This window comes from Prosopis cineraria, unplaced genomic scaffold (assembly GCF_029017545.1).
Source record: "Prosopis cineraria cultivar Desert tree isolate PC_DT_omini unplaced genomic scaffold, ASM2901754v1 PC3, whole genome shotgun sequence".
NCBI classification, from domain to species: domain Eukaryota; kingdom Viridiplantae; phylum Streptophyta; class Magnoliopsida; order Fabales; family Fabaceae; genus Prosopis; species Prosopis cineraria.
In genome coordinates, this window is record NW_026555334.1 from 13,194,545 (window position 1) to 13,211,280 (window position 16,736).

Sequence of the window (16,736 nt, forward strand, 5' to 3'; positions counted from 1 at the left end):
ACCTAAGTTGCATGAAAGATTTTTGACCGATATCCTTGTGTAATGTGAGCTATAAGATTATCACTAAAATCTTATCTAATTGATTGTGACAATTTATGAATCATTTGATTGGTGACAACCAATGTAGCTTTCTACAGGGAAGATAAAGTAGTAATAATATCATCATCGCTCAAGAAGTCATTCACTCTATGAGAACCAGAATTAAGAAAAAGGGTTCATGGCACTTAAAGATTGATCTCAAGAAAGCTTTTAACAGACTATCTTAGGATTTCATTGATGAGACTTCTTATCATAGGGATTAAAGATAACATTAGAAAACTCATCATGGCAACTATCTCAACCACACGAATGAGAGTATCTAGAATGGAGAACTAACAGGAGAATTTAAGCCAACACGCGACATTAGACAAGGGAGATCCTCTCTCACCCTATCTCTTTGTTTCTTTGTATTGAGAGATTAAATCATAGCATTATTAATAGCATTGATAAGGAAGATTGGAGACCTATTAGATTAACAACTAATGGTCCCCCAATTTCACATTTTTTTTTATTGATGATTTGTTGCTTTTTGTAGATTCTTCTCTTGATCAAGCTAGGATCATCCAACAATGTCTCTCCAATTTTTGTGAAGCTTTAGGACAAAAAGTTAACTTCGCCAAATCCAAGCTCTACTACTCCAAGAATATCAATGTTAATAGAGCCTTGCAAATTAACAAGGAATTGAGAATTCCCCGAACTAGAAATCTTGGAAAATATTTAGAGATTCTTATTAACCATGAAAGAGTTCTAAACTCACTTTTGCCCCTCTGCTTGACAGAATCAATTCTTGCCTAACTAACTGGAAAAGCTGCTATCTTAATAATATTGGGAAAGCTATTCTTATAAAGTCTGTTCTATCTTCTATTCCCAGTTATGCCATGTAAACTATACCTTTACCTAATAATGTCCTGGCTAAAATGGAATTTAACTCTCGCAACTTCCTTTGAGACTCTACTGGCGGGACCAAAAAGCCTCACCTAATATCTTGGGAGTTGATCACCAAAAACAAAAATCAAGGAGGTCTTGGGTTTAAAAAGCTTAGAAGTTAAAACAGGGCCTATATTATGAAACTTTGCTAGGAAATTATAAAGAAGCTCAATTGTCCCTGGGTTCGTGTCCTGCGTGATAAATACAAATGCAATAATCCTATCATTCCCATAGTTTGCAAAACCAACTCTAGCTCTTACACATGGTCCAGTATTTGTAAAGTCTGGGATCAATTCATTACTCATGTGGGATGGAAGGTAGGAAAAGGGGATCAAGTTTCTTTCTGGTATGACAAATGGTGTCCCCTCCCAGATCCCCTTGTCAAATATGCTTCATATAATGCGGACTCCATCCTGCATGCTAGAGTCTTTGATTTTTGTGATAATAATAATTCCTGGAAAGTACGCCAATTATGCAGATATCTTTATCCTGAAATCATCAAACTTATCACTATTGTGCAGCCTCTGAACTCTAATGCAGATGATGATGTTATATGCTGGAGACCTTCAAATGATGGCAACTTCTCTACCAAATCTACTTACAAGGCCATAGAAAATCTTTGTGACACCACTAGCTCTGAAATTTGGTCTAAAATTTAGAAGTAGCCAACTTATGAGAAGATCAAATCCTTTCTCTGGAAAGCAGCTTAGGATCGAATTCAACCTAAAATCTTATGTTTTAATAGGAATATTCCTTCTCTCAAAACTTGTTCTTTTAGTTGTAATTCTTTGGATTCCACCAGTCATATCTTGAGAGATTGAAAAAGATCTAAAGAGGTTTGGTTAAAACTAGTTAAACAAACTGAACTAAACACTTTCTTTTCTCTATCTCTATAAGAGTGGATTCTCTAGAATGCAAAAAGAGAAGCAGCTAATGCAAGATCACATAATATCCCTTGGCAAAAGCTCTTCACTCACGTATGTTGGAATATTTGAAAAGAGAGATGCAAAATCATTTACTCTGAAGATGATACCCATGAGAGAGACATTGCCTTCACTAGTATATAAGATATTCTCAATGATCAATACCTCTAATCTAGAATCAATTTTTTGACTCAACAGGGTAATAGAACAGAGGCTAAATGTTTCCCCCTGAAAAAGATTGGGCAAGGCTTGATATAAATGGCTCTGTCAACAATCAAGGAGCTTCTTCTTGGGGTGGTCTCATTTGAGATAACCACATCAATTGGATCAAAAGCTTCTCTAAATTTCTTGGTTACCATCCCAGCACGGTGGTCAAACTTATGGGCATTCTTGAAGGACTCAGTATTTGCGGGGCTAAGAAGTTTAATAGAGTCAATATTTACTCGGACTCTACTGAAGCAAGTACGCTCATATGCAATGAGTTTTCTAATACTCATCCACTTACTGCAACTATTAATAAAATCAGAGACCCTTTTATACATGATTGGACAGTTACTTTTGATCACGTTTTCAGAAAGGATAACAAATGCGTAAATTGAATGACCCATCAAGCCTTTCCCGACAACTCAATTATTCAGATTTTTAATACTCCACCTTCTGGTTGTAGTAACTTTTTGTATGCTGATATGACTTAATATGTCTATCTGCACAATTTTTCCATGGCCTTCTATTCAAAAAAAATACATGAGTAAAGAAGCCATGGGAAAAATTACAAGAAATGATATAAATTTTTTCTATAATTTAAGACAAAATAAAACCAAACTTTTATTAAGTAAAATTCAAATTCTGTACCTTTAAGAAAATTACTAATATAAGTTTCAATAAACTATCACTTTTCACTTGTTATAAAACTAATTTAAATTTAAATAAAATATTCATTAGGAGAATATTTAATTTAAAATTTAAGGTCATTACACAATTCTTCAATATTGCTCAGTTAATTACTTGAATTATATATCTGTGCACGCACATGTATTATTTGTTTATTTTTCACCCAAGTTACCTTTATACCTCATTCACAGTTCTTAGTGTCCTCGAGTTGAGGTTGAGGTTCAAATTTGTTAATTTCCATGATGTCTCTTCCCATGGTGATATTACTAAGGAAGCTCTTGAAGATCAAGCAAGGATGTTAGCAGATCAATTTTGAGAAAGGGGAGTAGACAATGATATTTTATTTCTCACTATTTACTGCTAAGAGTGAGTTGCTAACACTTCTTACATTACGAGTGAATGTTTTTTATATTTACTTATTTTCTAATACTTGGTATTTCTTTTTAGGAGGCATTGGATGCTTAATATAGTTAATCTCATTGCTCCAAAAATATGATATCTTGATCCCCTTAATAGAGAACAAAGCAACAAAGAAGATATGGTCGTACTTTTTAATAACTAAGTTGATTTTTTTTCACTCGTGGTCTCTTCTTATTTTAATTTTCATATGTACATATTTCTCACATTTATTTTATACTTTTTTCTTAGAGTTGTGGTGTTGTATTGTACTGTGATTGATGAGAACATGTCCCCTAGCATGAGGACATTTTACTCTTTTGAGAAATAGGTCATCGTTATGGTATTCATTTAATTGGCCAAATTTTAATCAAGAAACAATAGCCTGTTATACAATTTTATTGATATGTGATTTTAGGCTCAGGGTATAGGAATTTAAATGTACTTGGATAGTAATTTGAATAGAGACATTGATTATATTGTTTCTAGTTGTTGGCTGATTGTTTTGTTTCATTCTGTGTATCTTTTTGCAAAGGGCTGCTCTTCTATTAAAAAAAATCATAAATACTTAACGTTTATTGAAAATATGCCACTAGTGGATCAAATATTCATATTAGAAGTGAGGGACAATTAATATGGGGCAAAAAAGTAAAGTAAGTTTAGGAACTATTTAATTCAATTGTCAATAGTAGTGTAAATTCTTTAGAAATTGTAAGTTTAGTTCAATTGTAATGATTGTAATTAATTTTAGATTTTGTGAATAATTAAGTTGTGTACATAATGAAATAGTCTTGATGATTTTTCATTGCAAATATATTTTTGTAGTTTGAATAGTTTAGTTTTACTGTGTGAATGATTCCGTGCTGTTTTGGATATCTATACTATTTTGTATTGTAGGGGGATGCTTTTCTTCTACCTGCAGTGTTTTCGTTAAATCTAAAACCTCACATAGAATAGTTGCTCAATAACCTATATTGAGCATTATAAAGGATGGTTCACAACCGTCCCATACGCCTTTTTACAATAGAAAACAGTGCTATATAGGAAGCACAGTTGTCAACACTCAACAGTTACTTCGTAGACAACTCGATCGTAGTTTGTAATGGTCCTCGGAAGCAGTAAATGGCTTGGAAAATACTCTCTAATTTGTTTATAAATTACATTTTACAAAATTCATTTAATTTCATTTATAAATCTTTATAAATTATGGTATGAATTTTTAAATAATATTTAAAATATATTTTTAAAATTATTTTTTTAAAAAAAGTTACATGTCATTATGTTTTAAATTTATTATATAAGAATACATTTAAAATTTTATACACTTTTTACTTTTTATATTTTTTATATATTAATATTAATAAAGTTGATAAAAATAATTTAAAAAAAACTCGATGAATAGTGCATAGACCTTGACTTGAAGTCGAGCTTGACTAGAAGGCAACCATAGCTGCTTCCGACTTTCAGCAAAGTAGCTCGTAGGCTGATTTCATCATCTCCTTCTTGAACCATTAATTGACCACCGCACTTAAAAATTCAAACCCAACAACACCTATACCTGCGTTATTACTTTGTTCGCGTCGAATATGTGCTGCTTCCAAATTAAGATTAAGGATTTGTTGAAGCTAAGGTTTGAATCGACGGCAAATAATACCTAGGATTCAGCCTTGGAACCGTCAAGCATCGTGTAGCCAAGTTTGTCTCTCACCACTGCATCATCCTGTGGCACAACAGTACTGAGACGATGAACAAGCAAGAGCGTACCTAACGTATAAGACGCCATGGCTCTTTCACCGTCTTTGCTTTTAACTAAGAGCGGTATCTTGGTCATTATAACTTCAATCTTATTCACCCAAAGTCCCTTGGACCTGGCAGATATTTAGAAATTTCATGGGATTTCTAGGTATTTAGAATGGTTGGGAGAGACTTTAAGGTACAAATTTTTACTAATTTTTAGGACTCTGATTTATTTATTTTTTTTGCCTTTCCTCTCAACTTACTAGCTCAACCCTTGAATCAAATTTTGAAGGGTTAAGATTTGGTATTTTTACAAAATTATTATTAAAATATAAAATTATGATAAGCAAACAAATAAATTTAAAGTATAACAAATTTAATCTAAGCTATAATTCAATAATCAAGATTGTAATTAAAAAATAAAAAAATTTTAAATCCTAATCATTCAAACATCAATCTGTAGGTTGAGATGATAAGCTTACGTGGAGAGAAAATAAATGGAGAAAAGTCAGATCATAATTTTATCCTATGAGATAAACGTTTGTTTTTGGGCAAATAATGATCAAATTCAAACCATTAAAAAACACATGGTAGATTCGTCGTTTTTTATATTTAGTTTTTTTATAACATATGTATTAGTTTAAATATAAATTATTATATATAAAGAGATGATTTTATTTTAAAAAAAATTACTTGATTTAATTTTATTTATAACCAGATCACATAATAGAGATCAACATCATCAATATAAAATATAAAATATAAAATAAAATATATATTGAATTGTTTTATTTACTGGCCATTACAATACAACTCATGTTCTGGACTTGTGCAGAAGCGTCTAACAAACAAACAATTTATATTTGATGGGATTTGAGATGTCACTTATCTGATCTCTAAAGTTATTTAACTTATTCTTTGGAAATTATTGATATGACCTTATGAGCGGGACCATCCTAGCTACTCATAGCATGTGATGTGGCCCAAAATATCACACCCACTTCGAATTCAACATCTGGTGTGTGTGTATATAATTACATCATCTGATATCTGTTGTTTAAATTATCATTACGTTCGAAGATATTCGTTAGTTTCGCCTCAAATTACCCATCAAATCTTTTATTAATTTTTTTTTGGTAATCTTATTTTCCCTTCTTTCCCCCCTTTCAATTCAATAAATGACTTTATAGCACAACATAACGGAGAGCATACAAATTGAATGCAACGATACTACTACTTTATATTTTGCATTAAGAAGTCGTATTTAAATTGGTGAGTGGAAGAGCATTATCAAATAATGATTCATCATATTAATTAATCGAAACATTAATTATATTGTGGATCGTCGACTTAATTTGTCAAGCTTTTTGAACTACCACTTCCTCCAATTATGGTCGCGTCACTTCATTGCATGCTCTCGAAGTTGGTTTTCCTTTGTGGAAAAAATTATGGGAGTCAGTATTTATTTTAAAATTCATAAATTATATATTAATTCTTCTTTGTTTTCCCCCCTTCTTGGCCGCGGATCTAAAGCTTAAATCTGCTTCTGAAGAACCTTCTCTGCTGACCAGATTTCCAAGATAAAATATCAATAATATAAATGGAACAAATTGACAAGTATTAGTTACTTTTTCCGTCCAACGGATTTACTCAAATAATTATTATAAATCCAAAGTGTACGTAGAGTCAAACGTATGTTTTGTCATAAGTTTTTTAAAAAAATAAATCTATAAATATTGACGTAAATTAAATACTTTGTGATGAAGGTACACGGGAACGCTGATTCATCATCAATCATAATGAACGTACAAGCAAAACTTAAAAAAAAAAAAATCGAAACGAAACAAAATGGCATTGTCATCTAGAAGATGAGAAGCCTCACCGTTACATCATGCTTGTGAAAGTAGTTAATTTAGCAATGACAGGCAAATGCAGCTTCCACAAAAACTAAAAGTTCATAATGAGATACACTCATCATCATATTTTCGCTCCAGTTGCTACTCCTCCTAATATCACACATCATTGTTGTATTTGAAAATTTTGGAGAAGCAACACCCAACTTAATATAATAATATTATTTAATACTTCTTTTATTTTAAATTATAAAATACTTTTAAAGAAAATTTAATGTCTCAAAATATAAAATATTTTAATAAAAATAAAATTTCATTAATAATATTTTTTTAATATTATCTTTTTCATTATATTTTCTTTTTTAATTTTTTTAAAAATTAAGCATTAAATAAAGAGTATTTTTAAAAATTTATATTTTTATTTTAAAAAAATTATAAAGTATTTTTAATAATAAGCTTTATTGATATATATAATTTTATTTAAAAATATTTTATAATTTAAGAGGCAGAGAATATTTGATTAGCCAAATCACCTCCCACACATATATAAGCAAATAAGAGTGGAAATCAAGATTTAAATTTTTATTATAAAATATATTTATATTTAATATTTGTATTTTAGATAAAATTATTTTTCATGCGTCCAGTAATGAAGAATGCGTGGGAAGTGGGACCTACTAAATGGCCATCCTTAATAGTGAGCTTTGAAATTTAGGCCTTATAGAAGACAAGAAATGTCTCACCCAATTACTACGGCGTAGGCCATGATATATCCTACTTGACAAATTGACATTTTTATTTGTTCCTCTCTCCTCTTCATCCTTTTTTCCCCTAAGTAATTATCTATCACATTTATACTAGCTTCAACCACTGGTAGGTATATAGGCTTGAATAGATTCAATAAATTACCACGGTAAGAAAGACTTTTTGCATCGATAATAATAAAATGTTGATAGCAGGAACTTTGTTAATGTGAGAATTATACTGGGATTGTTATTCTTGGTTTGATTTTTTATAATAGAACTTTGTTAATCATCCTTCGAGAGAACTTAGTTTCTCCACAAAATATATGTTCGAGTAGATTTTTTTAATAATCCATTCACAAAACCTAAAAGCCATAAAAAATAATAGACAAGGCTTATATACTTAATTTACTTTCATCCAATCAAATTAAGATATACAAATTTTAATATATTAATAATATTAATAATAATTTGTTATAGAATAAATAATTTATTATAGATACACATGTTCTAATTTAATTAAAAACAAACACCTTAAATATATAAAGCTAAGCATATACATATTTTCCAAAAAAAAAAATACTAGTCTTAATTTCTAAGTGGTAAAAATATAAGTTTAGGTAGTTAAATTAATTAACTTAATTAATGTGGTGGGAACAAGTTAAGTTAATTAATGTTGATCAAGGTTTCTGTAAAGGTGTTAAAATTTTAAAAAAGGTTAAAATTTGATTTTAAAAACAAATTTAAAAAAATAAGAGGAAGATGTGGGAAAATAAGCAAATTAAAATGGAATTTGACCTAACTCAATAATGAATCATAATTACTTCAACTCCTAAGATTCACAAGATCATTATATTACTTCAACTCCTAAAATTCACAAGATCATATATATATATATATATATATATATATTTCCAACATCAACTTGCTCCCATTTTAATACTAAATCTTCGCCAAGCCCGAACTCATGCGCTGAACGCAGACATAAAACTGAATTATGGTCTTCCCGTGGGCCCCCCCAACATGCATCCTTTAGTCTTAACTTAAGTATCTCCGAAGAAATTAACTATTTTTTATTTTTCTTTTATTGTTGATAAAAAGATGTGCTTGACGTGCCAAAAACAACTTCAAATCATCAAAATCTTATCATCACAGTGATTTTTTGTTTTTTTAGAAAGGATATTTACAAATTACAATCACGCTCAAAACTTAAATCATTAGTAGAAAAAGCGTAATGCAATTTTTATTAACTTAATTACATCAATCACGAATTTGTTCGCTTCTTTTGCTTTGAGCGTATCTCTTGACATCTAAAGTTGAGGTTGATAAATTTCTGTAAAGTTTTATGTTTCAAGAAAAAGAGAAAAGATTCTATATTTTATAAAATAAAATAAAATGAGCACAAATACAAAAAAAGAATTTTGTAAAAATTTACCAATTCCAATTTTATTGAAAGTGCGAGTCATCCAAATAAATTAACCTTCGCAATTTAGATGTGTCAGTTTGGATAATTCATAGAAAAATGGTACCATGAAGGTTGACTTCTACTATTTATTATTATTATCCTCAGTGTGAAGAACTAAAGACACTATTTTTGTTTCTCATTTACGTTTATGTCACGTATCTTTAAGGAACAAATTGTTATTGCTGAGCTACTCAGCTGATTTTTTTTATTTTATGTTTTTATCATTTAGATTAGCTTATAGTATGATATTAAAAAGAGTGATAATAATTATCCTCTAATATCAATGTAGTTCTTATCAGAGATAATTCAATTTGATATACAATCGTATATTAAATATAAATATTTTTTTAAAAAAATTTAAACTTTAATTTATCATGTGTGGTGTTAATCTCTTTCACTAAACCAAACCAGTTAGTTAATATTCACTCTCTTTGATCATCATATGGGTAAGTCCATATATATGATTACAAAATCTGGCGTGCAGATTCAGGGCGAAAAAGTACAGCGTGCAATATTGTTGTTAATCTGGGTTTGTAAATTTTAGGACTTAATGGCATTCTAGATTGTTAGAATCATACGACCATAATGACAAGTGATGAGTGAGGAGTAGTAATTAAGATGGTGCCAGTTATGATTTATGATTATAACTCCCCAAATAAAAACAAGATGATAAAAAAATATGATTGTAGCATCGTAAAAGGGACAAAAGAAGTGGGGATTCAAATCTGTATTAATATTATATATATATATATATATATATATCTATATCTATATATATAAAGCTTTTGGAAGTTTCGCGGAGGTTTCAAATATTTCACATGCTCTCATTATTCCAACCACGACCTTCTAGCGACCCCCACCTTCCACAACACTGCAGACACATGTACGATTAGCTTTTTCCACATCGCACGATTTTTAGCTCCTTATCTTGCAAACAAATTGCCATCTCATATAGAAAAATTATCACTATATTAATAAAACATTTTAAAAAGAATTAACATACTTATAAAAGTTTAAGTTGTTGTTGAAAATTTTAAAGCGACCTTGATATGAAAGATCATACTGAATGTAACTTTTGATTATATTTTTAGAGAAGTAAATAAATATGTATGGGCTGACTCACTTAGCAAGCAACTAACAATAATTTAGATGTTGAGATTTTTGTTGGCCAACTACTCTTAGAATTATAAAAGACTTATAACTTTAGACATCAATTGATTAATTACTTTTTCTTGCATGGCTTTTCATGGCCTTGTGTTAGAAAAAAAGACCCAACTAATTAATTAGGAGATGATTCATGCTAAGTATTGGGAAAATGGGTTGGACCTAAATAATAAGAATTAATCAGTTATAGGGTGATGGATGGATGATGAGTTAGATCACTGTACTTATTTTTTTAAAAAAGAAAATCATTTTGGGTTAATGTGTTATATGGGAAACCGAAATTATGAAGAACATGCTTCTAATTCACATAACCCATCGTGGTCTTTTAGATAATTCACGGAAATCACACTTATAGAAATCTATTTTCCAGAAAAAAACATTATGTACGGTGTATATTAATTCAGTTCGTATAGTTTACTTTGTTGAACAAGAATTTTATAAGTAAAATTAATTGTGAAGGGACGTGTTACGTGTACATAGAGTAGTTATTGCATAAACGAGAGGTTTGATTATAGAAGAAAAAGAATGGTCATACTCATGCAAAGATGGCGATGAGTCATTAATTAGTGTCCCTTCATAAGGTACTGATAGGTCCCCATGAAAAGGATTGCCTATGCCTTGTTTTACAAGCTTAATAGTTAGGAGTCGAACACAGATTATCATAATAAGGCACTCCCATCTAATCGTTCTCCATTTCCAGCAATATTTTAAATATGTCCTACGCGGATAATCAAAGCCACCGAGTCACAGCAACAAAGTATACGCTTTTTACGGTTTGGATCCAACTCAATAAGAAATTTAGACCTTAAAGAACAAAGTTTTAAGGGAATCGAGAATGTGATCCTTTGAAATTAAACTGAGCTGCTTTACTCCATGAAAATTATCTACTAGGATATATATATATATATATATACAACTCAGATTAATGGAAAAGAGACCAAAGAAAACGAAGGGAATTGGTTGAAGACTGCAGATATATAGTTGTATTGAATTCAGGAATCTCATCATCAGCCCACCCTTTGCTTTGTCCGTTTCACAACTGGAACAGTATATGTGGTCTTATTCTTCTTTCACCTCTCGTTCCTCGCTTCTCTCTCTCTCTCTCTCTCTGGGCATCTTTAGCTGCTTGTGTGTAGGCTTCTAATTGAATAATCTGGGCACAGCTTCTCGCTCAAAGGTTGCATGCTTGGGAATTGTTAATTCGAGTTTGTTATCCTCTTGATTAGGTCATCTTTTTCCTCATGCTCCTTTTTTTTTTTTCCTTCTTTTTTCATTTCACTTTTTTGGAGTTATTCCGTTTCTTTTTGACCTTTTGATCAGGGGAAAATTTTCTGCTTCAGGCCGTTATCTTCCTTTCTTATCGTGGGCTCTCCTCAGTTTTGGTGTTCGTTGTGCTGGCCGTCAAATTTTAACAACTTCGACTCTGATTTGTGAGTCTCAGGTAAGCATATCTCAGTTGTTATCTGAAACCTCTTATCCACCTGATTCCTCTACTCTACCTGTCTGTTTCCTTTTCTCAAACATAATCCTGTACAGGTGAATCCATCTTCTTTCATGATGACGGCGATGATGGTCATCAATGTTCTCAAATTGTTCACTTCTGTTCTTGTTGTAAGTCAGGAGCACGTTTCCGTGAATGTATTTTCCCTGAATTATGGTCACCTACGTTCTCAAATTCTGATCAAATTATCACCTTCTCTGTGATTACATAGAGATTCTCGCCCTCTTAAATTTTGTTAGCAGTTATGGTGTTAGTATCTTGTCAAGGGTTGTCAGATAAGGTAGAGGAGAGATATATACAAAGTCTACAGAACTCACGCAAACTAAACTTAGATGGAACTTCAAGGCATATAATTCAGCACCTTTACTTGTTTATGTTGATTCTGGATTTGTATGATGCTAGATATGGTTGCGAAACTAGTAACAATAATCGCTTAGATTGTTGAATCGAAATTGTTTTTTTATCTTCTGCGAATGTTCAGTTATTCCAAACTGAGTTCCGTGGTAGCTGCGGAGTCTTTTACAATTGTATTCCCTTGACAGATTTCATGGTTTTTGACTTGCACTTATGTGAGTCAAACCTTTCTTCCTGCCACCACAGTTTTACATTCAAGTTTTATGGTTTTTTCTTCTTGTCAGTATTAAGAACTGCACCGACAAAATAGGCCAGTTACTGGATTTGTGTCAATAATATGCACCAATTGTGAAGGACTATGACTACTACTACAACTATTCCTTCTGGAAAACAGATTCTCTTGGAGGTACTTTCTGAAAGTTCTATTCTCCGTTCTGAACTTGTGATTTAGTTCTATAAAATGTCCTTTTCAATACTCTGGACTTTGAAATTATGATATGAGCAGATTGGTGATTCTGAAAAGCAATTGTGGGCATTGATTCACTCTAAAGGCCTATTGCACATTGATACCCAAGACTTGTACAAGAAAGTCCGTTCTGGTTATGAGAGAACAATCTTGAGCAATCACACGCTTTCTGAACTCCAAGATGCTGAGTATTCTTTGTGGAAGCTTCACTACAAGCATATTGATGAATTTCGCAAAAGGATAAAGAGAGGATCTGGTAATGCAGATAACACAAAATCAGGAGCACCGCAAAATGATTCAGTGCTGAGGAACATCGATATTCATCTAAATGCATTTAAGTCATTTCTGTCCGAGGCAGTTGAGTTTTACCAAAGTCTGATTGTAAAACTCAGAGAAAACTATGGAGTCTCTGAAGATGCCTTGTTTTATAAGAATGGTTGCATCTCTAGTTCGGTTGAACCGGATGCAATGCTGAAATGCCAATATTTGTGTCATCGTTGCTTAGTTTGTATGGGGGATCTTGCTAGGTATGAACAACAATGTGAAAATCCTGATATTCATACTCATAACTGGTCGGTTGCTGCTACCCACTATTTGGAAGCAGCTAGGATTTGGCCAGATAGTGGAAATCCTCACAATCAGGTACTCTTATGTCATAATCCATTATATAGTACATTTGAATCTGTTATAATTAGCTTTTTTGTTTTCTATTCTGTTCATGTACTAGTAACTCTCTTCATTTGCAGTTGGCTGTGTTGGCAACATATATTGGTGATGAATTTCTTGCTCTTTACCACTGCATCAGGAGTTTAGCTGTTAAGGAACCTTTTCCTGATGCCTGGAACAATCTTAGTTTATTGTTTGAAAAGGTAAGATGACCTTGAGGCTCTTAATGAACTTTGTCCATCCATATATGGTTAGGCTCCTACGCAACCTCCTCAAGTGCCTCTTTCAATTTTGCAGAACAGGTCATTTCATCTGCCTTACGTTTCCAGTGAGGCCAGCATGGATTTCTCAAAATCCTTTGGAAGTAGTGATCAGACCAAAGCACGACCAAAATGTGATAGCTCAACTAACATGTTCAAAGGCCAGAGTAATCACTTTGCAGACACAAAGTTGTGGTCACTTATAGTCAGAACAATAGGTTTCTTCTTCATAAAATCAAGGTACATCTTGGATTCAATTTATTTTGTCTGTGAGTTTTCTTGGCATTATGCCTGTCATTTTACTTAAATTTCACCACTTTGTTGTCAATTTAAGTCATGCATATTAATTATGGTATTTTCAGATACTACCTGTAGTTTAGAAATAATTGTGATGAGAGTCAATGAAAAAATTTGTTGTGTAAGGTTTTTAGTTGCCTTACTTTATGCACTCTTAATATTTGAACAGTTTGGAGGAATTCCCAATTGTTTTGGCTTCTACAATCAGAGAGTTGGATAGACTGTTGGAGCTAGAAGATACAGAACTAAAGACCATGTTAGAGTCCTATGAGCAAGTAAATTTAGCTAGAAGAGGCCCTTTTCGAGCCATACAAGTTGTTACAGTACTCATCTTCGTCTTAAAGCATCTCGTTGAACCCCTGGTAAAGAATGAGCCAAACCACAAAGATGAAAGACAGTCCCCTGTGCTGATACAGTTGGCATTATGTGCTACATTCAGTTTCATGGGACGTTTTGTTGAAAGATGCCTAAAGTCTAGTCCGTTGCATTCTTGTCCCTTACTGCCATCCGTACTTGTTTTTGTTGAATGGATTGCAAGCATGCGTGATTCACTAGAAGTATATGCATCTGACCAAAAGAGCAAGGGTGCAATGTCTTACTTTTTTGGAGTGCTTATTGACCTTGTAAACCAACTTGGCACCCAGGGAAGGGAGACCAAGAAACTTCTAGATAATACCCCTCTATGGGAAGATTATGAGTTGAGGGGCTTTTCTCCTGTAGCATGCGTGCATGTCTCATTAGATTTCTCTGGTAATTGGGAGCACATAGACAATTCAGGAAGTGGCATTGAGCTACGTACTCTGCGCATAAAACATGCGGCAATGAAAATTACAGGAAGTTCGAGTGACTTGCAGACAAGGATCTTATGTGATGAATTAGGAACAAAGTTTTATGAGGATAGATTAGATGATAGTGATGAAAAGAAAGTTACAGGAAATGTGGAGTCTGGTTACACTAGTAAAAAAGAGTCTGATCAGCAAAATTACAAAGATGAGGGGGTACGTGACAAACCCATGACAGGGAATGAGCCAAGTAATTGCATTGTCAATGGGAAATCAGCTGCAGTGGAGGAAGAAGAAGTTATACTCTTCAGGCCCCTCACAAGATATAATTCAGCACCCTCATACCCTTCTATCCCTACAAATGATCAGACATCACCAAAGGACAGTGATGATCAAAGCCTTCATTCTGATGATTGTTTGCGCCGTGCTACATCACTACTCATGGCTCAAAACCAAACTCTGAGTAATCCCATGGGATTTCATGCTGATTTTGATAACTTTAGGAGTAACAAATCATTCACACAGGCAGAACCTTCAATGAGGGAATCAAGTCCCCACACCTCTCCTCGAGGCTCTATATCTGCTGGTCCTCCCTCCCTCAATGCTTGGGTCCTAGATAGAGGAAGCTTTAGCAACAATAGAGACAAGGGGACAAATGGTATTAGTGAGCATAGGTTAGAGCCTATTGAGGAAATAACATCTACATCCATGGCTGGTCTTTCCATTAATAGATCCAAGGATTCCTCCACCATAACTTCATCCAATCAGTCTCCAAACTTCCTTCCCTCTTCAGTTACGTATTCTAATCCGGTGCCTTCTGCTCCATTACTGCCGGAAAATGCTACTTGGTTTGCAGACGTACAATCCACTGTGTCTACTCCACTGATGCCAAATATCCCATCACCACCCATTAGTGGCTACGCCGATTTGAGTTCAACTTATGGACCAGTTGGTTATGATCCTTCTTATCCAGCTTTCACAAACGGATATGCACCGACTCGCAGAATGACATCTTCAGAATGGTTGCGTTGGTATAGAGAGAACTGTACTCATGAGAGGGCCAATAATCTGATGCAGCCTACCTACTATAATGTCTCCAGAAATCCTGAGAACTTCCTCTATCATGACCCTCACATGTTCGCTCAATTTGATAGATGGGAAAATCCTTTATTGCCTAAACAGTACACATACATGGAGCCCCCAGCGCCACCATCAACATTGCTGCCAGGTTTTGCTTCTGCTATGGGGCAACAAGGTGAACAGATAAATAGTGGCTTTAACAATTTCCAAAGAGGAAGTCCTTATGGGTGTGGTGCCGTGAGAAATGAGCCTCAGCCTCTGATAGAGTACCTTAAGGAGAAGGAATGGCGGCTCCAGCGAGATCCTACCTTCAGAGAGCCTACGTTCATGGGAAATTAAAAATCTCCTCATGGGAGTTTTTTTTGCTTTTAGTTTGATCATTTGAAGACTGTAAGCCTTACTTTGCCTTTACTTCAACATCAAAGAACATCAAACTGTAATGTACGTAGATGTTTCAGTGTCGAGAAAATGCGGGAGAACCTCCATTTTAGCCTTCGTTTCTTGTTTATGTACATTCTCACTGAATAGTAATCACGTAGCCATAGAAGTGAACATTGTTTTCACAAGCAAGCTCAAGGTATACATGGTGCAGGGTATCTTTCTTTTCTTTTCTTTTTTGTTTTTTGATTCGTTTGTTTATTTGTTTGTCGTCCTTTTTAGAAGTCTCCGCCCAACTTATTTCTAAGTTTAAAAATTTATTTAGATTAAATATTTGTAAACTTAGTGCATGATTTTCCAATTTTACCTTCTAATTTTCTTTTACCAAAAATTTTACTTTTTAACACCTTTAGTTTTTCTTTCATACAGGTGATGCATTGTCTAGCAAGGAAAAAAGATACGTTGATAAATGAAAGAAGGATAAATCACAAATAATGGGTCCAAATCCTAATAAAATCTATAATTGGCAAAGAGAGACATTGTATGAGAAATAAAGTACTACCATTGAATGCATATTTTTTATGTCAGTCCTTTATGTGTGATTTGAATTTTGAAATCATTTTATTGGGAAAAATACAGAATGCCTTGGAATTTTTTCATGCATAAGATGGAAAATATATTAATTATTAGGCGCATGTTTATTTAAGTCCTTTCATGAAAAAATTACTTTTTGTAAAAAAAAAATATATTTTATAAAATTGTATAAATATATTTATAAAAATGTAGAGATACACGAAGATATTACAAAATTTTA

General features: G+C 32.8%; 1 protein-coding gene across 4 annotated transcripts; it reads left to right on the top strand.

Moving 5' to 3' along the window:
- The first annotated feature begins 11,055 nt into the window (after window positions 1–11,055).
- Window positions 11,056–16,151, top strand: LOC129306044 (nonsense-mediated mRNA decay factor SMG7-like). Of its 4 annotated transcripts, none has more exons than XM_054946358.1 (8): window positions 11,056–11,364; window positions 11,459–11,579; window positions 11,675–11,749; window positions 12,278–12,399; window positions 12,499–13,101; window positions 13,206–13,328; window positions 13,423–13,625; window positions 13,852–16,151. In XM_054946358.1, the coding sequence occupies exons 4-8, from the start codon at window positions 12,352–12,354 to the stop codon at window positions 15,881–15,883; spliced, it is 3,009 nt and encodes a 1,002-aa protein (XP_054802333.1). In that variant the 5' UTR covers window positions 11,056–11,364; window positions 11,459–11,579; window positions 11,675–11,749; window positions 12,278–12,351; the 3' UTR covers window positions 15,884–16,151. The 4 variants fall into 4 exon arrangements, with proteins under 4 accessions (XP_054802333.1, XP_054802332.1, XP_054802335.1 ...); XM_054946357.1 differs by having other exon boundaries at window positions 11,479–11,579; XM_054946360.1 differs by lacking the exon at window positions 11,675–11,749.
- The last annotated feature ends 585 nt before the right edge of the window (window positions 16,152–16,736 follow it).